Source organism: Coptis chinensis, chromosome 2 (assembly GCF_015680905.1).
Source record: "Coptis chinensis isolate HL-2020 chromosome 2, ASM1568090v1, whole genome shotgun sequence".
NCBI lineage: Eukaryota > Viridiplantae > Streptophyta > Magnoliopsida > Ranunculales > Ranunculaceae > Coptis > Coptis chinensis.
In genome coordinates this window covers 6,495,047-6,517,336 of record NC_141457.1, presented here as the reverse complement: position 1 = coordinate 6,517,336, position 22,290 = coordinate 6,495,047, and the positions used below count along the sequence as shown (strand labels likewise).

The 22,290-nt window shown below is 36.7% G+C and overlaps 2 protein-coding genes and 1 pseudogene across 2 annotated transcripts; all 3 read right to left on the bottom strand.

The window, feature by feature from the left end:
- Positions 1–401: 401 nt before the first annotated feature.
- Positions 402–2,064, bottom strand: LOC147514589 (homeobox-leucine zipper protein ATHB-40-like). The gene is made up of 3 exons (XM_086584172.1): positions 1,919–2,064; positions 1,475–1,785; positions 402–734 (listed from the first exon to the last, which is right to left on the bottom strand). Exons 1-3 carry the CDS (start codon positions 1,986–1,988, stop codon positions 513–515), a joined length of 603 nt encoding a protein of 200 aa, XP_086440298.1. The 5' UTR covers positions 1,989–2,064; the 3' UTR covers positions 402–512.
- A 12,420-nt stretch (positions 2,065–14,484) lies between these two features.
- LOC147514588 (polyadenylate-binding protein-interacting protein 4-like) lies at positions 14,485–18,232 on the bottom strand. Its single transcript, XM_086594385.1, has 5 exons — positions 18,100–18,232; positions 17,866–18,024; positions 17,640–17,776; positions 17,346–17,495; positions 14,485–14,731 (listed from the first exon to the last, which is right to left on the bottom strand). Exons 1-4 carry the CDS (start codon positions 18,134–18,136, stop codon positions 17,355–17,357), a joined length of 474 nt encoding a protein of 157 aa, XP_086450511.1. The 5' UTR covers positions 18,137–18,232; the 3' UTR covers positions 14,485–14,731; positions 17,346–17,354.
- A 2,211-nt stretch (positions 18,233–20,443) lies between these two features.
- LOC147514587 (putative E3 ubiquitin-protein ligase RZFP34 pseudogene) lies at positions 20,444–21,725 on the bottom strand (annotated as a pseudogene).
- Between the last annotated feature and the right edge of the window lie 565 nt (positions 21,726–22,290).

Genomic DNA, 22,290 nt, shown 5'->3' with positions numbered 1-22,290 from the left:
TTTCTGTTCCGCACAATGGCTCCTGAATCCTGATAGTGTCCCCTGCTACTCAGGTAAAGTTCTAAAGTGTGAAGAGCTATCATATTTCGTACTTACTATTTACTACTTAGAGTTGTTTTGCAAATTACTTTAGCCTGATGTTAGTTGGGCAATCTGTATGAAGGCTTGATACACTTTCCTTTGTTGTCAATTGTCATTTGATGTAGTATTTCGTTCGTTTTATCTCCAATTTATAGCTGTCATTGATATAGTAATTCATTCATTTTGTGTGGAATTTGTAATGTGATTTGCAAGGGATGCTTTGTTATCCTATTAGGCTATTAGAGATCTAGTCACCAAAATATTACACCGTTTAAGGAAGAAATATAAGCATATAATATGAAAAGATGGCATTCTAACCATGGATGAAAGAGGCATAATATTCAGTTAGTAAACACTCTAGTTAGTGCTAATTACTGACTACAGGGTGGTAATTTACATTTTTCTGATCTTTACATAAGTCATTCATACGATCAAATTGACAAACCGTATAAGTTTACCCAGTCCATGCCATGCATGTAATTATATTCAGGCACACAGAAATTTCCAATGCCTTCAACAACGATTCCATCATTAAAATGTGGATCTGTACCAATTGAAAATGAGGAATTCGGACTACTCAGTCCGTCGCCATGCTCTGAAAGATTTTGTATTTTCATCTCAGCTTCAGACAGTTGTTCTTTGAGCTTCAAAACCTGAAATCAAATTGAAAAATACCAGTTATCACGTGAGCTCCAAAGCCTGATTATAAAAGGTTTATCCACTTAACTAATTTTTATGTTTTTTTCGCAAGTCCTTGATAATGCTGGTATTTTATACATCAAGTTGTACTAGAGTACTAGTTACGAAAAAAAAAAAGTTGACTGACCAAAATATTCATGCACCTGGTTACCCGATACTTGATTTGAAATCCTCAATGATGCTATTTTTAATTCGTCCAACATAGAGATGATTGGAGGACTTCTTTGTAAGGAACTATAAAATCTATCTAATGAGCGAGTTATGTTAGATCTTTTAGGCTTTCAGGAGAACTGCTTGGCTCTTGTGCCAACTATTTATCAGTTGCAAGGCTTTCATTATATTTAGCCAGTTCATTACTTCTATGAAATATGAACACCTTGCAAAACAAAAGTCAAACACTCTCAAATGAAACAGTTCGCCGACACTTTGCTTGCCAACCAGAAAGGTGGTATAATTCAAATTGATACGGGGATCAGAATCAAGGTGGTTTCACTCAAACAAACGCAAGTTTTGGTTGGTCTTATGGAATGTCACCCCTCATCCCCTAATAGAACAGAACAGAACGAGCACCACGATCAAACAGGGTAGCTAGGAATAGTAAGCACTGAAGAAGTCAAAATATAAATGTTAATTTTCCTGAAGTTATAAGTTAGAAAATTTAGTATGATAGGAAAAATGAAGCAAGAAGATTAACCTCAGTCTCAAGACGACATTTTTCGACAATGGCACCTTCATGAGCGGTTTTAAGCTTGGAGTATTCTTCCTCAAGCTTCTTGTTCTTCCACCTTGCCCTTCTATTCTGAAACCAAACTGCTACTTGTTGTGGATCAAGACCCAACTCTAAAGCAAGCTTGTCTTTCCTCTCTGACTCCAACTTATGCTCATTGCTGAAGTGAATCTCCAACAAGTTCGCCTGTTCTTCACTCAATTTTCTCTTCTTTACTCCACCAGCTTCACCTGATCCTGTACTCTTCTTTCTCCTTCGACGTGTCCTTGTTGTCTCTCCTACACAAACACAAGTATCATCATGTCAAGTTCACACACACACTTGTACTCGTAAGTACAGAAAACAATCATTACAGTACAGAAAACGAGTCTTACTAGTGAACTTAATTGCCAAATGTTGCTTAACACATACCTGTTTTTTGCACCAATTGTTGCTCTTGGTACCACAACAATAGTTGAGGATCATCTAATATATTATTCATGTTTTTCTTTGTTGAATGAGCTAAGCCTCTCTCTCTCTCTCTCTCTACTAGAAGGAGTGGGGGAGCAATGGATGTATTTATAATGGATTGAGTTACAAAATCACCCTTGATTTTCGTGTAATTGGCTCAAGGGTCATGACCCAGAGGGCCTTCTACTTCCTATATTTAGAGAATGATCCCCATAATCTTGGGTGTTTGGATAATGTAGTACCTCTCAATACCCTCTTTTTTATCCATTGCGTGATTAATATAGCTTCCAGACGGCCCCGGCCATTAATTTGTGGGACTTCCCTTAAATTAATTGTGTGTACAAAATTTCAATGCTTTCTCAACAAGTAATAAAATTCAATCAAACTGATATTAGAGGCTGCTGTCCCTGGGTTGAAAAACAAAGTAAGTACGCCAAATCAAGAAATTTAAAAACCAAACTTCGTTGTATTAGTTGTATATGGTTCACATGTCAAAGATATGTGATACTATTTCACATTTGACATTTACGATCTACAACAGGGAACCGAACTAGCTAATTAATCCCACTCTATAAAAAACAGCTAACCTCCAAGTTTCTTCAGCAAAGTTGACTCGTAGTATAATATGTATTCAACTATTTCCTTGTGAATATGGTAATATGATCTTCAGATATAGATCCCTTAAAAAGAATTCAGCTTGTTTAAAAAATTCCTAACACATGCAAAATGTTGTCTAGAAATAAGAAGTCAAAACTTTTCCATTTGTAAACCAATTTCAGCAGGTAGCCCGGAAATGTTGTATGTTCAAATATATCAGCCATATAAAATATTTAATTACTGAAATCTTCAGTTAAGTTCCATGAATCCATGATCCCAAGGCCCAAGCTGCCCAAATTAAATACAATAATACCCAGTGATAACAGTGTTTATTTGGTGTTATGAGGCTAAAAATTTGTGCATGCACTAAATTCTGAAGCCCTCCTTTGTTGGAAGTCAAACTAGAATAATCTTCTATTGTAGGTAGTGTCATGGGGGTGATATGGTCACTAATTAAATCAGATATAGATGAAAGAGTACTCTTGATGAAATATCTAGTTCTAGAGTACACCCTCTGATGGGTGGTGCGCTGGTACAATCCACCCTTAATTAAAGTCTCTGCCATGCAATACACTCTCACCCTTTGCCTGATGGAGGGCCAGATGTGATAGTGCAGGTATAACCTGCGTACTCTAGAATTTGGTTTGTCTAAAGGTATTACGCAAGGATAAGCCCAGATATGATAGCGCAGATACAAATACTCTAGAATTTGGTATATCTTAAGGTATTAAGCAAGGATAAGTAAGGAATACACGAGGTTTAAGTGTAAGAAAAAAAAAATTGTTTAAGAACCAAATTAAGAAGACGGATGGGGTGGTTGGTAATGCATAATCACAAGATTTCAGGAGAGTTAATTTAGTCTATGACTCAAAGTCTCTCTTCCCAATAAATTATTAAACAAAAAGACTAGGCCATAGGCGTGGGAAAAACCATGCATTTTTATAGGTTGAGATCCCAAAGGAATCTATGTACGGAGTCTCTCTGGATTGGGACATGTAAACTTTGTTGTCCAATAGAGTGAGTGTTTAAGTTACTCCATCTCTTTTTGTGTGCTTAACTTTTGTTAATCAAACTTTTCTGAGCCACTTAGCTGAAATGCCGAACTAGGCTTTGAAGACTATATATGCGGCTTAACAGAGGATGTACGAAGGTAGGAGCACTTTGATGTCTCATCAATCACTTGCAGCACAGTTGTTACCATCAATCACCTCCATGGTTTATTATCCAAACTCCGAAGTGAGACATGCATGAATGCATGATAGACCAGTTGGAAAACTACAAAATTGTACTATATATCAGCTAGTTACGAACAAGTTCAGCAGTTGGCAAAGTGGCATGTATCTATCCCCATATTAACTTCTACTTGATGCCCCCACACGAACCATGCATGTTTTGAACCACATAAGTACATAACATGGAATATTGGGAAGGAAACGACGAGAGAAATATTCAGTAGTACATAACTATCGATTAAGAAATTAAATTATGAGGTGATGGATTTCCACAGCTGTACACTAAGCATTAATCGGTTTTGCCTAGGTGTGTATTATTGCACGCCAGTATAGTATGAACCAAAATTGGATGAATGGCTTGTCACTCGACCAACTTAGTAGTCAGTACTTAGTTACCAAAAAAATACTTAGTAGTTAGTACTTGGCAGAAGAGTAGTGTACTGTTTCGTTGTTTGGAGATGTGAGCCAAAAGGCCCAAAACATGTACTTGATTTTCAAAGAAAAATAAAAGGGAACATAATGGAAACATGCATCAATTGCACTTTGCACCCACTGCATCACAAAGACTAAAGGACTGAGGGAGCCAATATGAGCTGAGAGCAGGGGCAGCTGAAAGAGATTGGAGTGATGAAGAGAACTTTGAAAAGAAGATTGGAAAAGTCGAAAAGGACAACCTCCACTTCCACATCAGGAGAAAAGCACATGGATATGTGGAAATACAGCCAAAAGCATATTACACTTGTCACAACCTCAAGTTTTGAGAGGGACCACTGTCCTTGTTCTTCCACATGTCACCCCTTTCTATGTATTCTTAAAAGGGTAAGTTCACTCGAAGGAAGTAAATTTGCTATTGCAAAACACTTCTCAATTAAGTATGATTTCTTCTACTTTATTAACTGCAATCTAGTATTTATCTTACCTTAATGAGAAGGCTAAGTAAGGATAAGGATGACAAGGAGAGATAAACAAGGAGATTCTTAAAAGTTGTTCATATGTTCTTAGTCTTTTTTATCTTGTTCAAATTAGTACACTGAGAGCTATTAAAGGAAGAGAGTTGAAGCATGCATGGCTAGCTTATGGTGGCTGGAGTATGACCTTCACATGCCGTAAAATTTGTTTAATCTCTGTTTTCCTTAATCAGGAAGATATATTTAAGGTTATAATAATAATAAGGGTGTTAGTTGTGTTGATCCCAAACATCTTAATCACTTGTTTCCCATCTTCCAGCCTTTTTCATGAGATATTCAACAACATGGATTTGAATACTAAATTCTAAATTTAATTAATTAAAGAGCACTGTAGTTTGATTGAGTTAGTTTTGGTATTCCCTTTACAACTAATCAGAATATTAATTAGATCATATAGCTCCATATCTTGTAAGATGCTTTTATAATACTTTCAAAAAATAACCCTACCATGAAATTAAATCAAATTGATTAGTTACAATTAATGTTTTTTTTTACATCTTAAATCCTGCCCTATAATGTGAATGTGTAATGAGTTCATGAAATGTGGACACAGGTGCCCTCATTGGGTCTCACGGCTTGATATTTTGATAGGTAGTTTCACCATCTTATCTTAAAAAATCAGACTATATATGTGATATAGCTTTGAATAGCTAGCAACCATATATGGCAATGTGATGTTGGTCTTGACTCATAGATAAGCCTACTTGAATTCATTATAAGATAGGTGTTTTATTTTCTAATTGATAGTTCTAATTTCGGCAAATGCATATAATTTATCAAGTGAGACAACTTTCTGAGCAAGTACGATCGAATTATGTTGATTATGATGTACTGTATGTAGTCCTCTCATAGTCTCATCTTCTGTCTGTTGTCTTCTCATAGTCTCATCTTCTGCAGTCTGCTGAAAGTAGAACTTTGAGGCCGGCGTAGATGGATATATATGCCCATCACATGCCTTCACCAGGATCTGCATTTTAGGATTATTAATCTCCAATAGTCCAATGGTTACCAAAATAAAAAGAAAAGCTAGCAAAGTATTAGTACGTCTACTTATCCTAACCATAAACTTCAATAGGCCGGTTTAATTAAGAGTGTTCTACATTGTTATTGGTTAACCACTACATCTCAATCACTAGCTCGTTTCCTATCTTCGGCCATTCCATGAGGCTGTACAAGTCCAACTTGGTTAAGTATTTGATGTAGATTAGCATATCCCCTTTACACGTAATCTGCAGATCTAGCAAACTTTTTTATACTAGGTGTAAGAGCTTTAAGCAGTACGTATGAGACTATCATATCATTTCCAAGCCAATTCAAAGTATTTTACTCCACACTATGTGAGCAAATCTTCCTGCTAATATAATAATATAACATCAGGACTACCTTATTGTGGCCATTTTGTTAGAACCTGAGACATGAACATGCCGCATAGGATGATAGGAATATAACTTGTGATTGGTAGTACATGAAGTCCACAGCCTTGGTTGATGTTAATTCTTAAACATGAGTGCGAGTGTGCGACACATTTAACTCTCTCTGGTTGCACAGATGGTGCCACTTTCTGCTGGAATTTCTATGAGTATTTTGAAATACTAGTGTGTGTAAAGTGGAGGAGATGAACAAAGTGTGTTCTCTCCACTTTAGTGCATTGTGGATAGTCTCACATTGGTTAACCACCACTAACAAGTGAGGTATATGAGGAATTTCTCTACTATAAGGGCGTGCCCTTAGGGTACAAATGCTTTTGTGTTAGGAGGGAGGACTCACCCAAAGCCACCCGCCCGCCCACACCGAGTCGCGTCAGGCTTGGGCTTACTGTCTAGTGGGTAGTGGCTAACCATTAGCCTAAACTTGTTTTTATTTTGCTGTGAGATCGGTTTCAGTGTCCTAATATGAGTTGGTCTCTTGACCGACCATGTCCTTGTGCGAGTTGGATTGTGGACTGCTGTGACCGACCTACCTCTATAAATACAAGGGTTGTGTGTCGTTAGCAGATATAGTTTCATAAGAAACACATCTCAGAGAAACAGAAACCATTACTTACCCTATTCTTCTTCTCTTCTTCCTTTAGCCGCCAAAGAGAGTTATATTGTTGTTCTCGAGGGTAGTCTGTTCTAGTGCAAAGTCAAACTGCTGTTAACCATTGAATCCTGTGAGGAAGACACCACTGCTGCCTTTCTGCACCATTAGAAGGGACGAAATCTTTCCTTAAGGACAGCCTAAATCTGCGTCTTGGTTATTACCTATTAATTTTGTCCTTGTCTCTTTATTGTTTTATTTATTCACATCCAACAATCTTAAGAAAAGAACAAGATGTCTACACCAGCAGACACCACACCGATCAAAGAAACCAATTCTGGAGTCATGGAAGTTACTTCGACTATGAGAGATGATGCACCTCTATTGAATGCTCGCAACTTACTCAATGTGTCAAAGATTGAATATTTCAACGGTTCACACTTCAAGTGATGGAGAGAAAGGGTGTTCACAGCCTTAGATGTACTCAACTATGCAAAGTATCTCACTGATACAGCACCTGTGGAGGGTTCTAATGATTTCGAAAAAAATCAAATTGCTTGGCTGAATAGGAATAAGGTATGTCATCATGCTATTTTGAGTACCTTGTCCAATGAAATTTTTGATATTTATTGTTCAAATAAGAATGCACATGATATATGAGAGAGTTTGAACAAAAAATACATAATAGAGGATGTTGGTACTCAGAAATATGCTATTAGGACTTTTCTAAAGTTCCAGATGAGAGAGGATAGAGATGTAACGTCTCAAATCCATGATTATCATGTGCTGATTAATGATTTGAAAACTGAGGGTATTATTTTACCCGAAACCTTTGTTGCTGGATGTTTGATTGAGAAACTCCCCGAGTCTTGGAAACAATATAAAAATAGTATGAAGCATAAGCGCAAGCAGATGACTCTTGAGGATGTGATCATTCACATTCACATAGAGGAAAAGAACAAGACTCGGGATGATGTGTTGTCTAAGGAATTCCATTCTAAAGCCAATATCATTGAAGGTAATCCCAACAAATCTAACAAAACCTCTAAAAAGCAGAAGTACAACAAAAATAAAAATTTTAAGGTCAAATGCACTTCTTTTAAAAGGAGTAGTACTGGCAATGGAAATTGTTATGCTTGTGGTAAACCTAGACATAAGGCTTTTTAGTGCAGGCACAAGAAAGACTGATGATCCTCCCAATGCTAATAAAGTTGAGGGAGATGATATTATTGTTGCTGTGGTGTCACAAGTGTTCATGGCCACTGGGAAGAAGAACTGGGTACTAGATTCTGGTGCCACCCGCCACGTCTGTGGTGATGTTAAAGCCTTCTCAAACTACATACTAGTGAAAGATGAAAAAGTCTATATGGGTGACTCAAAGTCTGCTCATGTTGAGAGAACATGCAAGATTCTTCTGAAGTTAACTTCAGGAAAAATCCTTTCACTTAGTAATGTTCTTCATGTTCCTGAGATTCGTCAGAATCTGATTTCTGTGTCCTTACTGGGAAAAACTGGCGTCAAGGTGACTTTTGAGAGTGACAAGTTCGTTCTGACGAAGAATGAGGGTTTTCTTGGGAAAGATTATTGTAATAGCAGTGGTCTTTTCATGTTGAATGTATAGTACTTGACAACATTATTATTAATAAGAATGAATCTGCTTCTGCTTACTTGCTTGACTCTTTTAATATATGGCATGGTAGACTAGGACATGTGAATGTTCAGTATATGAAAAGAATGAAAGCATGTGGTTTATTGTCTGATATTTCTGATTTTTCTAATGATAAATGTGAGATATGTGCTGAGACTAAAGCCACAAAGAAACCTTGCAGAACTATTTCTAGAGATAAAACTGGATTGCTAACTCTTATTCATATGGATTTGGGTGAATTCAGAAGTACTATGTCTAGAAAGGGAAAGTTTTATTATATTACATTCATAGATGACTTCTCTAGGTACACCATGATATATTTACTTAGAAACAAGCATGAGGCAGGTGAGATGTTTCTCAAGTATAAAGCTGAAGTTGAAAACCAGCTTAATTGTAAGATTAAAAGACTTCGGTCTGATAGGGGTGGAGAATATGAGTCTAACCCCTTCCAGGACTTTTGCGACAAGAATAGCATTATTCATGAGACTACTCCACCATACTCTCCTGAGTCAAATGGAGTAGCCGAACGGAAAAACAGAACATTAAAAGAGATGATGAATGCTATGCTTGTAAGTTCTGGAGTTTCCCTGAACTTGTGGGGGGAAGCAATCCTATCCGCTTGCCATATACGAGAATAGGATACCCAACAAGAAAACAGGGAATAAGACACCATATGAATTATGGAAAGGTCATGTACTTAACCCGAAATACTTCAAAATGTGGGGTGTCTTGCAAAGGTTCTAGTAAACGAACCTAAAAAGAGAAAAATTGGGACCTAGAACCTGTTGATTGTATGTTCATTGGTTATGCTCATAATAGTCTTTGCATATAGATTTTTAGTAGTAAAATCGATAATAACCTTGTCGATGCTAACACTATTATAGAGAGTAAAAATGTTGATTTCTTTGAGAATTTGTTTCCTTTGCAAATTGGCATTGAGAGGTTGGTTGCTCCTAGTGAACATCAATCAACAGATCCTGAAATTTCTGAACAAGAAATTCGGAAGAGTAAAAGAGACAGAAAATCCACCAATTTTGGTGATGATTTTTACACGTTTCTTCTTGATGATGAACCCGTGGACGATAAATGAGGCAATCAGTTCTCGAGATGCACCTTTCTGGAAGGATGCTATAAACTCAGAATTAGATTTGATTATAGCTAATCACACATGGGAGATAGTTGATCTACCTCCTGGAGCGAAACCTATACGTTACAAGTGGATCTTTAAAAAGAAACTAAACTAGATGGTTCCATTGAGAAATACAAGGCTAGACTTGTAGTCAAGGGATTCTCCCAGAAAAAAGGCATTGACTATTTTGATACTTATGCTCCCAGAATCTAGGATTTCTTCTATAAGAGTTCTAATGGCTCTAGTTGCTATTCATAATTTATTTATTCATCAAATAGATGTAAAACTGCATTTTTGAATGGTGATCTTGATGAAGAAATATATATGATCACCGAGGGAATACGATAGTACCAGGGAATGAGCATAAGGTATGCAAGTTAGTTAAGTCTTTATATGGGTTGAAACAAGCGCCAAAACAATGGCATGAAAAGTTTGACAGTGTCATGATGTCTAATGGATATCACATAAATGATGCTGATAAATGTATTTACTTTAAATTTTTTGATGTGAATACATATGTGATTATCTGTCTATATGTGGATGACATGTTAATCATGAGTCCTAGCCTTGATGTTGTGAGAAACACCAAGGTGTTCTTATCCTCCCAATTTGAAATGAAGGATTTGGGAGAAGCTGATGTGATTCTTGGAATCAAAATCATCAGAAATAGTGATGGCTATACGTTTTCACAAGAGCATTATGTTGAGAAGTTTTTGAAGAAGTTTAACTTTTATGATAGTAAGCCTGTGTCGACACCTTATGAGGCAAATAATGAACTTCAGAAAAATGCTCAACATGGTGTCCTTCAGTCTAGATATGTCAAAATTATTGGTAGTCTCATGTACTTGATGAATTGCACTAGACCTGACATTGCTTATGCAGTTAGCAGGTTAAGCAGATACACTCATTGTCCTAGCCAGGAACATTAGAGTGCGTTAGAGAGACTAGCCAAGTACTTGAGAGGAACAATGAATTACGGCATACGGTTTAGACAAGCTCCACCTGTGATAGAGGGTTATTGTGATGCAAACTGGATATCTGATTCTCATGATATCAAGTCCACTAGTGGTTAGATTTTCACCCTTGGTGGAGGTGCAGTCGCTTGGAAATCTTCTAAGCAGACCTTGATAGCTCGTTCAACCATAGAGTCCGAGCTTATTGCTTTAGATAAAGCAAGTGTTGAGGCTGAGTGGCTTAGAAACCTCTTGGCAGATCTTCCTATTGGTACCAAACCGCCTCCAGCTGTACCTATGCATTGTGATTGTCAGGCCGCAATAGCAAAGGCAAAGAGCAAATTGTACAATGGGAAAAGCAGACATATTTGTTTGAGACTACAGTCTATAAAGCAGCTGCTGGAATCTGGAGTTGTGGCTCTAGATTATGTGAGTCAGAGTTAAATTTGGCCGATCCTCTAACAAAACCGCTTAACATAAGACAAGTGGTTGAAACGTCGAAGGGGATGGGACTTTTGCTTTAGATAGAGGGCGACACTGACGACAACCCCACCTATGTGATTGGAGATCCCATGAAATAGGTTCAAAGGGAAAAACAAGTCGCCTCGTCGCTCTGGTATGCTATTGTCTTTCTTTGAGACATCCCACCCTATGACTAGATAACATTTTTTGTATACTTTGTATAACTTGAATTGCAATGAGAAAGGATGAGTTCTTTTACTCTTATTGGAATCCATAGTCCATTATTTTTATGAGATAGTGTATTTTAACTGCAATGTACACTTGATGGATATCCACCTATGTGAATGCAGAACTAGGTCGGTTCTTATGAGTATTCAGGCAAGTACTCTAGAGCATTCATGGAACACAAGCAGCGCAGGGGCCAAAAAGCGCAACACCGCAGAACAGGCATATAATGAAAGAGCAGTGTGGGTGCATGTGATCTATTTTACTACAAGGGAATGTTGGTTCAAAGATTTTTTAATCCACCACTTTCACGTATTATAAGACATGTTACCCTATGACTGGTTCAAGCCCGTAAAACACCAATATCTTATGCATTATTGTTTTTTCGATTCTCTCTGGCATTTCGTTAACCCATTTCTTTTGTAATATTCTATTCCAAAATAGTGGGGGACTATTAGTATTTTGAAATAGTGGGGGATTGTTGGAATCTCTATAAATATTTCAAAATACTAGTATGTGTGTGCAAAGTGGAGGAGATGAACAAAGTGTGTTCTCTCCACTTTAGTGCATTGTGGATAGTTCCACATTGGTTAACCACCACTAGCAAGTGAGGTATATGAGAAATTCCTCTACCATAAGGGCATGCCCTTAGGGTACAAATGCTTCTGTGTTAGGAGGGAGGACTCATCCAAAGCCACACACACACGCGCGCGCGCGCCCGCACCGAGCCAAGTCGGGTTGGGCTCTAGTGGGTAGTGGCTAACCAATAGCCTAAACTTGTTTTTATTTTGCTGTGAGATCGGTTTTAGTGTCCTAGTATGAGTTGGTCTCTTGACTGACCATGTCCTTGTGCGAGTTGGATTGTGGACTGCTGTGACCGACCTACCTCTATAAATACAGGGGTTGTGCGTCGTTAGCAGATATAGTTTCATAAGAAACACATCTCAGAGAAATAGAAACAATTGCTTATCTTATTCTTCTTCTCTTCTTCCTTTAGCCGTCAGAGAGAGTTATATTGCTGTTCTAGAGGGTAGTCTGTTCTAGTGCAAAGTCGGGCTTTCTTTGTTAACCATTGAATCCTAGAGAGGAAGACGCATCATTCTTTGCTTTTCACACATTGGAAGGGGCAAAATCTTTCCTAATCCACGCCTTGGTTATTACCTATTAATTGTGTCCTTGTCTCTTTATTGTTTTCTTTATTCACATCCAACACTTTCTCTAATACAGCGCTCAAATTTCACTTGATTTTTATTTTCAAAACAAATAACCATGCATTTCATACAGCTCCTTGGCAATAAAAAGTTTCTTGCACATCCAATTGCTACATTACATATCTTCATTCTTCACATACTCGATGACTTCTGTTATCTAGGACCTAGACTCCTAGAGGGCGACGAGATGGATTTTAACTTTGTGCTAGTGCCTAAGTGGTCTAAAAGAGGAGGGCCATGGCATGGTTTCATTGGATTTTCAGGGAAAAGATCGAGAGCAGTGATGTTTTGGTGACATGGGCAGTAATGCCAGTCAAACTCATTTATCATTACTCATTAGAAGGGGATGGTGCTGTTATGTTTGTCTTGTATAAGCCACACAGTGTTGCTCCTTGTTTCCCTCCTTGTACACTATTACTAACACAGGCATTGGTTCAATTCCCTTGGTTCACAGGGTTTATAACTTCATATTGTAATATAAACTTTCCACAAAACCCTTGAATTACGCCTTAATTTACTCCGCCATAAAAAAATATACTTATGCTAATGGATTTTAATAGTAGTTTAAGAGATCAATGAAACAGCTAAGTTCGATTTGAAGAGAGTTAACAAACAATAGATTCTAGACCAAAGATACATTCTAGATATTAGAGTAGAGTATGTTGAAAGCAATACGTGTCTCTATCTGCTTGTGGCTTTCCTTATTCTTTACTGATTTCAAAATGTCCTTTGCTTTTCCTTCACTGAGTGTTATGTTTTAATACCTCTAAACCTGCACATGAAGCCCACTTGCCTTCTTGTTCATCTTTGGATTCGCTGTTCCATATTTTATATTAATGGGAATGCCAACGTTTCTCCCTTCTATGGTCAGTTATGAAGTCTAGATCATTCAAAAGTTTCCGAATGCTTTTTTGTTCACTATGGAGTCAAAAAAACAAGACAAAACCTATAGACTATAATCCCGGCCCTCTGCTTAGGTTGGAAGAAATGGACTTTATAGGCTACTGAGAAGAATAATAAAAATTGCTTTTAATGTGGGCTTGAAATTAGCCCAAAGTCCCAAACGCAGTTTGCCAATACAGTACGGGGAAAGAGGATTCACTTTTTAATCTTTCTGCTCAGTCATGTGAATGAGTGCAGACTAGAACCTGAAAGAGGGAAGTGTTCGGATACAATGTTTGTTCGTCTGACACTTGTAAAGTCCAATCCAGATAGGGAACATAATTTTACATGTTAATATTTTTGCCTACTACAATGGTATCATTTATCTCTGTTCATTTTTTCTTTTTCCTGGTTGTTGAAGTGGACAAAGTAGTTTCAGAAAGTCGTCAAAGAAACATCAAACAATTCGCCTAAAAGCTGCTTTACAATAACAGTTGATTCACTATACCAGAACTGAAAATTTATTTTCTAATTCTTTCTCACATATTACTATGATTCCTACACGGCCACACTGCAGTATCGCACAAGCATCGCATAGAATGAATGTATTGACCATGACACGCAATGTAGTATGTTATTGTTGAGATACTAACAGAATTTTGCTGAACGCTCTTATATAACACATCATGTGAGTATTAACAAAAGACTAATGACACATTTGATCATCATCATAGCTAAACAATTACACAACAATGTCAACACAAGAACCGAATGCCATAGGAAATAACCGATCTAAATCCTATCCTGACATGGGGAAATCCAGAACAAATGAGCAAGTTCATAACAGATTATACAATCTTCCACACCCTTTGGTAGCATGGTGCCATATTGCACACAATACAGACAGAACACGTCTGAAGATGATGGCTTGACAATTAAAACAAGTTAAGGGTCTGGAAAAGAAAGAGAGGCAACACTGAGCCCGCCAATAGAACCTAGCCTCCTATATTTTGCATAGATAAATCAACAAGAATTGCTCAAATGGTGATTTTTTTTGTTCCCCTAATTTAGAAAAAAAATTCCAAATACATGTTGCATGAACACGTGGACACTTCGTTTTACAAAAGCAGATTCCTTTGATATAATGCTTAGATATGTTTACAACTGGTGGATAGTTCTTCCTATTTGTCTGAAACAAAAGTACATAAACTAACTAGATTCAGCTCAGAAACACATTTACGCAAAGAAACTCAAACATGTATGTTCTTCTTGTAAACAAAGAATGATGTATAAAGAAAAACATAGTATAAGTTAAAGTTGAGATTTAGAAGATCGAGGCCAATAACTTATCACTCTTCTTTCAAAATACTAGTAGCCTATTATTACCAATTAGCGCATCATGATACACTTGTTTCTCAGCCGGCTCGCTGACAGAGTGTGAGATTACCCTGCAAATACAATAAAAATGATAATTGAGTTTAGGATTTGCTCGGTCAGACAGCTTACTTGTCATAAGTCATAACTCAAGAGTCAAGACTACATACTCCCCCAGGAAAATATTGTCAATGCATGCATAAAAAATCAACCCAAAAACATGTGTTTGCACAAGTGATGAGCAATATTTCAAATGAATGAGATAACACAGTACCCGAGTTTGAGATATAAACTAAGGTCCTACTATGAGTACTATCAGTTCCATATTTTTGCATATCCTATTCACCATGTGGCAGACCATTTTGCGTATTTCAGATTGAATAACCAGAGCAGCACATATCATTGATGAGCACATATATGCATGAGCATGTGCAACTATGGTCATAACTCGTAAGTGAATATGAGCCCAATCATAGAGCAGCAGGGAAAATTATATTCACATTTTAAATCTTGTAAATGGTATTACAGGGAAAACCCAAACAATGTAGTCAAAAGCCTTCTGGCAGAATGTAGCCCCTAGTAGGTCTTTTTTTTTGCTTAAAGGTAATTGATTCTATTAAAAATATAAAGTGAAAATGTTACAAACAAACGTGCCTATGCCTGACCGCAGCTAGTGCGCTTTCAAGCCAATTACATCAGTTAATGAATCGAAAATAGGTGGTGTGTTGATTTTCCAAGTTCACCATGAATCGTGGTCTTGTTTCCCACCACACACTATCACCCCTAATCATATTAGCCCCATGTCTGGCGCATTTATCTGCCCCAATATTTGTCTCTCTCCAAGCTGCAGTTACATTTATCCACTCTGCCTTAGACTTGAGTGAGCTCCATGCTGCTCTTGCCTTCCAATGGACCTTGTCCCCTTGAAATGCTTTTGCAGCTGCTGTAGAGTCAGTTTCGACCCCTAGTAGGTCAGACAAGGGGAAATTGGCATCTAACACCATAAGTGCTTGAACATCACACGATCACGTGAAGCTCGTGGATCACACGCATGTAAATGCAGGCAGGACCATTTTGTGTGCTGAAGAGGTACTTTATAGAACAACCAACTTCCTAGAGAACTTAGGTAGATATTCGAAAACATTCTTGAGCCATATTGTTTAGTAGCGCAAAACTGGAGCACTACTACATTTCATTTATATATTGTTTTGTTATCTATTTTTCTTTGTTGCCTCTCTTTGATAGAAAGTATGTGCTACTAGCTAGCTAGCTAGTAATACTACATTGACAAGTAAGATACTCTAAATGACATTGAAGGAACTAAGAGCACTCTATAATCCAGCCTATCACTGTATCACGTAAAAGCAAAAAAGAACCTCGCTTATGTGACTTGGGACTTTCTAGTAGCACCTCGGTATCCCTACTGCTAAGTTGCTGAACTCCAAAATCCAAAAAAAAAAACGTTAAGCAAGTAGAAAACTGGCTTTTGTAACTTGGAGCTTTGGTGTAGCACCGTAGTATTCTTGACACTAAGTTGAAGCGAAGGCCAAGAATTCAGCTACAGTAAGAAAGATGGTAGCGTAGGAGCCTATAACAAGCATAGACAATACCTTGACAGGATATTTTCTCTTCTACTACTATATTATTGTGTGTGGACATGTGAAAAACGAAACTGATTTTTCTTAATGGACTGTGAATCTGCGGAATACTTAAGAAATAATCTCTTACAAAATATCATTGAGCGATCAAGCTTTTGAGCAAAGTCTTAAGCATAGCTGATCCAAAACACAGTTGCAGCAGTCGTATCAATTTTATTTCATTTTGTTTCTAATATAGGTAAGAGATATTCAATGATATAATCGGAACCAATTATAGCAATTCAGTGAGCCCTCAGCCAGCAGCTGAAGTCCCAAAGTCCCCAAATCCCAGTAGAATATAAAAGATCAAAATATGCAACATAAATCCAACCAAAACAAATATCAAGATGGGATTCCTTCTATTCCAGTAGAATAACCAAGGAAAACAGAGATACGATCTGTTGAAACTTAATGGCAGAAGATCTCAGTCCTTGCTCCATAGAAGACAATGGTGATCACCTCTACAGGATGCAATCTCTTCATACTCCCTCCTAGGATGGACATCTTCTCTCCTTCTACAGTTTACAACCCTCAATCCTCTTTTCCGTTTTCAATACCCTAACCCTAGGCTCTTCTATCTAAATGCCCCCCCTCTAATAGACGTTACAAGACCTATTTATAGATGAGGATGAGCTTCTCAAACCAACATAAACAAGCTTCTTAATATAACTAGGAATACGAAGCAATTAACCAATGTTCTATACGCCCAAGAGGAAGGCAGGTGATGAGAGTTTTCCAAGCAAAATATTCCCACAATTCAAAGCTTTCATAAAAATAATAATAAAAATAAAATTGGTCACAATTCAAACTGTTTAATTTGACAAGAATTGGCCTACAATTCCAAATTATTAGGCTCCACTTTCTCCAACACACTCCTAACAAACCATAGTGTTTGTACATTAAATCCAAGTAAACTTGTGCTTAATGTTTCAGACCACGACAGCCCAGATGTCAGTATATATTAGGCCCAGTTTTCTTTAGGCCTAGTTTCCCAATTGGTTTTCAGTTAGTATTTTTCTGTTGATAGAATTCCAAAGCATCGACTCATTACCTCATTGTGTCATATTATGGTCCACTCAGAATCCAGCTCCTTCTCCACATCAACCATGCTAGATTGTGATACTTCAGAGTCACTCGTAATATCCTGACATTCCTCATGTTGGACATCATTTAACAGCACATGTCCACTAGTAGCAACATCCTGGGACAATTAAAAACAGAATGAATGATATACAGAGATACCAAATCCCCCATCAAGTAAAAGTATATTGAGTAAGTGTTATGGATGCCCTAGTAGTACAAATGCAAATCCAGACAAAAGATAAAGAAGTAAAAGAAGTAGAACCTTTGCTATAACTTGTACAATATCTTCAGAAGGAATAATCATAGTCTTTATAAAACGCCTCTTTACAGAATCAGATGCAAGGTTCTTTACTTCGACTGTACCACACTTTATAAACCGTACCATTTTCAGGACAACACCTAATTCAGATATAAAATAATAATAATAATAATCAGATATAAAACCATATTCTATAACGAAAAACATTATTATGAAAGTAAACGCATACCGGCATCATCGGCATTTAATGCATGAAATATTCCAGAGAATATAGATCCACTTTTTATTTGGACTTCCACAGTAAGTCCAATAAAGCAAGTTGCCAAATATATAAGTTTTTGACGGGAAGATATTTCACGTCCCCTAAACTTGTTGTCATCCAGTGAACCTATAACAACAACAAACCATTAGAAAATAAAAGTGAGAGAATTATAAGACAGTCCTATTTATCAACTTTTATTACCATTGGAAGAAGAAGAAGGCTTTGGTTCCATACTCATTATATTTGCACTTCTAGGGTTAGGGTTTTTTTTGGTGATTAAAAACAACTCAAACTTCACGGAATTCAAAAGTGTTCGGCTTATATAGTTTTCGGATCAAATGGACTGGGCCGAAAGCCCAGAAATATAGTTTCCCCTTTCCAGCCCGGCCTAATGAAACTTTTTTCTTCTTTTTCCAGGGGAGGTCCGAAAGTTGGACATACTTAACTGGACTCACCCAATCCATGACTGGAAATAAATTACAAGTAATTGGATTGAGACTTGTGAGCCCAATTTTCCAAAAAAATTTCACCTTGAATTTTAATTATGGATTTAGGACAAAAACACAGGGTGACATCAGTAATGTAAATTTAAATTTACATATGGAAGTATAAATTTATACAAAACAACTATGTAAATATAATTTTATAGACTTCTTCAATTGCGAAAAATATTGTGTAAATTTAAATTTCCACATATAAATGTATATTGTCATATGTGGAATACAAATGTACATATGTAAAATAATATTTACATTACATTTTCATATGAAAATTTAAATTTACATAGGTTAAGAAAATTGTGTAAATTTACATTGTCATATGTAAATACAAATTTACATATGATGACGTCAGCTCGATTTGTCATAAAACCGAAATTATTAATGAAGATTATTGCTTCTGGTTTTGTCCTTGAGCCGAAATTCAGTTCAGTCGTGAACTTATTGCGAAACTATTGTCATAAATTTAGGCCCAATAACTTAAATTGGAAATTAATTATGGCTACAGTACCGGATATAGTCACGGTTCTAGGACAAATAATCAACTGGGTCAGTGTAAACAATTATGGTTCCAGGACAAATTTTTATATTTTTATTTTATTTAATTCCAATAATAACCTTCTTCTCCTATACATAATAGAATTAGAAAATTTCCAGAGTAAACCCAATTTTCATATGCAAACTCTAGTGTGTTTACTTTCTGTCATTCCACTTCGCTTCATCAAGATGATTCGTGATAATTCTTCTTTGAAGTCGAGAGAAATTATGTGTTTGATTCATAGAGAGTATCACCTTGATATATCATACTATTATGTTTATATTGGTAGGGAGTTGGCTTTGAAAGATATTTATAGCGAGGATGGTCTTTCATATTATCAGCTACGTTGTTTTGAAGATATTTTAAAGGTTTCGAATCCCGGTAGTCATGTTGTGCTTGAAATTGATGAGGGACTCCATAAGTTTCGTATATGTTTATCAGTTTTGAAGCGTATATCCATAAGTTCAAATATTGTCGCCCAATGATCTTTTTGGATGGGACTTTCTTAAAGGCCAAATTTAAAGGTTAAAAAATAATAAAAGGCAATACCCTCTTTGCATGCAAACTATTTTGTTCGGGAGCCGAAATTGTTTGTCGAACTAAACTAGAAACCAAATTAAAGTGCAATATTGTCATATGGCCCATTCTCTGAACTATTGTTGGGCTTTGTCCTTGGGTTGTAAGCTTGTAATCCTTGAAGAAATTAAGAGCTAAATGATCATCATATAATCCGACTAATATATATTTTAAGGTAATTTGTGTATATGTGATGAAGGCAAATTAATGATTGTCAGTGAGGTGAATGTTTTATTATGTAATTGAGGCATTATAAATCGCATGTAATAGTGGTTCAATACTCATTTATATTTTCATTGGAAAATAATAATAATAAAAATAAAATGAGAAGAGAGTTCACTACTTCGATGTGTGATGGGATTCACAACCCATGGTTACAACTTACAACGCCTATTGGTATGTTCAAATTTCAATAACAATGGTAGTAAACATGACCAAAATGGGAGCAAAGGTGGCAACTATGGTCATACACTCATACTATGGTAGGATAGGACCCAACCCAGTTCCTACCGCACCATGTTTTTTTATAAACCACATGATCCAACTATTCAAGCCTTGTTTATGCCAGACTCAAGCCTCTATAACCTGGTCTCTTAAATTCATCCAAGTATTTTTCTTGGGTGATCTTGGACATACCCAACAAAACACTCCCATACCCCATAACTAACATAAATATTTGCCATAATAATTGCCTAAATCCAATAATATCTCCCATATATTTTTGGGGTATTTTCCATAAGAGCAAAAAAAAATTTTAAAAAAAGAAAAAGAAAATTACGACACATGTTTTATATTGTAACCCTCCACCGACAACATGTTTTATAATATAAGGTAAACAAGGATTCAAAACTGTTGTCTCAGTTTTTTTTTTTTTTTGTCAAATAGCTGTCGTCTCCTCTCCTACTTCAAAAGGAGGGCAAACTCCAGAAGGGAACAAAATGAAAGATAAAGAAAGCAATTGAGAAATCAGTCATCTTGAATTAAAAGCCTCTAGTTTGACGAGTATTATAGGAATTGCAACTCAGGCATTTCTGAGCCACCACATGAAACTGAACTTCTGAGGTTGCTCCACAGTCGTTGCACAAAATCCAAACCTTTTTATCGTGATATGATTCAGGCATTGGTGTCGCGGCAATTTCCATGTCAAGCTTCTCCCACACCTTGGACATATCACAGACAGATTTGGAGCAAAGGGGGTAGGCATACTGCAAGTGTTGCCGCATCTCCTTCAAGCAATTCATGTGAATGGTATGTCCATATGGCATGACAGTTATATCATTTCTCGACTCGAATAGATACTCAAAACAAACTGGGCAATCATGATGCATTGCCCCTTCCACACAAGGATGGTTATTCTTTAGATGCACCGAGTAACAACAACCACACTTGTAACAATGGAAAAATTCTCACGCCCTCCAATTTTGCAAATCCTACAACCGTTACAGTGGTACTGACTTCTTGATGTATCGTCATCATAGAATTTGCAAGTTTTGCAGAAGTATTTACCCATACAAACACCGCCGTTGACGCAAACTTGCCCGACCTGCTCTTGTTTAGTGCCACAAAGTGAACAAATGACCAGTTGAATTTCATGGCGTGGAAGGTCATGTCTAAGCTTCCCTTCAACATTTATATTGTTCTTTGCCTCATTATGACAATGACGACAGTCAAAAATCTCATTGCAGCACGATGCTCTAATTTGGCACCTTCGTCGGTAATGTGAACATCCATACTGCATGAATCCTTGATTTAGCCTTTTTGTCGTGTTGACATTATCATCCCTAATGTCTGCTAATAAGCTACTTATATTGGACTGCTGGGAACATGATGATGCGATTGCACTTTCCTTATGATTTCCATTTATCTCTTCAGGTTCATCAGCTCCAAGAGACATGAAATTATTGACCAAACTTTCCCCCATCAAAAACATGATGAACTTTGGTGCCTACTGGAATGCTGGCACAAAACTTAAACACTTGGAAAAGTTGCATGTTAGCACAACTAGTCTAAAACTCATAAGAGCACACTTTCGGTTGCCTATCAAAGCAGGCAAACACTGTATCACATTGTTGCTTTCTTCTACAATGCTGAAGACGAATTGAAATCAGCAAGAACATAATCCTAGAGATGTTGAATAGCTCTAATCTGCATAACTCCAACAGAAGATTCATCAGAACAAGCAGAGCTACAAGAACTCCATTATAAAAATATAATGCAGCAATTAAAGACTGTGATTCTCCATCTGGGAATAGTAAACAATAGTTGTGCATGATCACTTGAATCCTTGAAGAAGTCGCGTAACTAGATGGTACTAAAGTGTACTTCATTCATATACTTCACTTAATCTTTTACTAAAAATCAGATAGTATGCCAAGTCGAAATTCATATGCTCCGTTAAATCTTAACGTTAAACTAGCTTCAGAGGTTTCATTATTTTCAGGTGTGGCATGGCAAATGTTTGGCTCATTGGCAGGAGTGTATAAAAAACCTTTGACCCATCACCCGGTCTTCACCCGCAATCCAAATAGTCTTCTGCGTTCTCCCATTTGTCAAAATTTGATTTTGAATTTTTTTTCTTTATCCTCATTCAATTGGTATTCATCCTCATTACTTTGGTACGATTGATTCAAATCAAAAGCGGGTGTTTGCATATTTATTGATGAGATTAAAAAAAAAAAAAAAAAAAAAAAAAAAAAAAAAAGTCTTTTTTCTTCTACAACTGAATCACGTAGAGTAAATGACTTGTTTTAGTCAATAAATATCTTGGATACGCTTAATAAA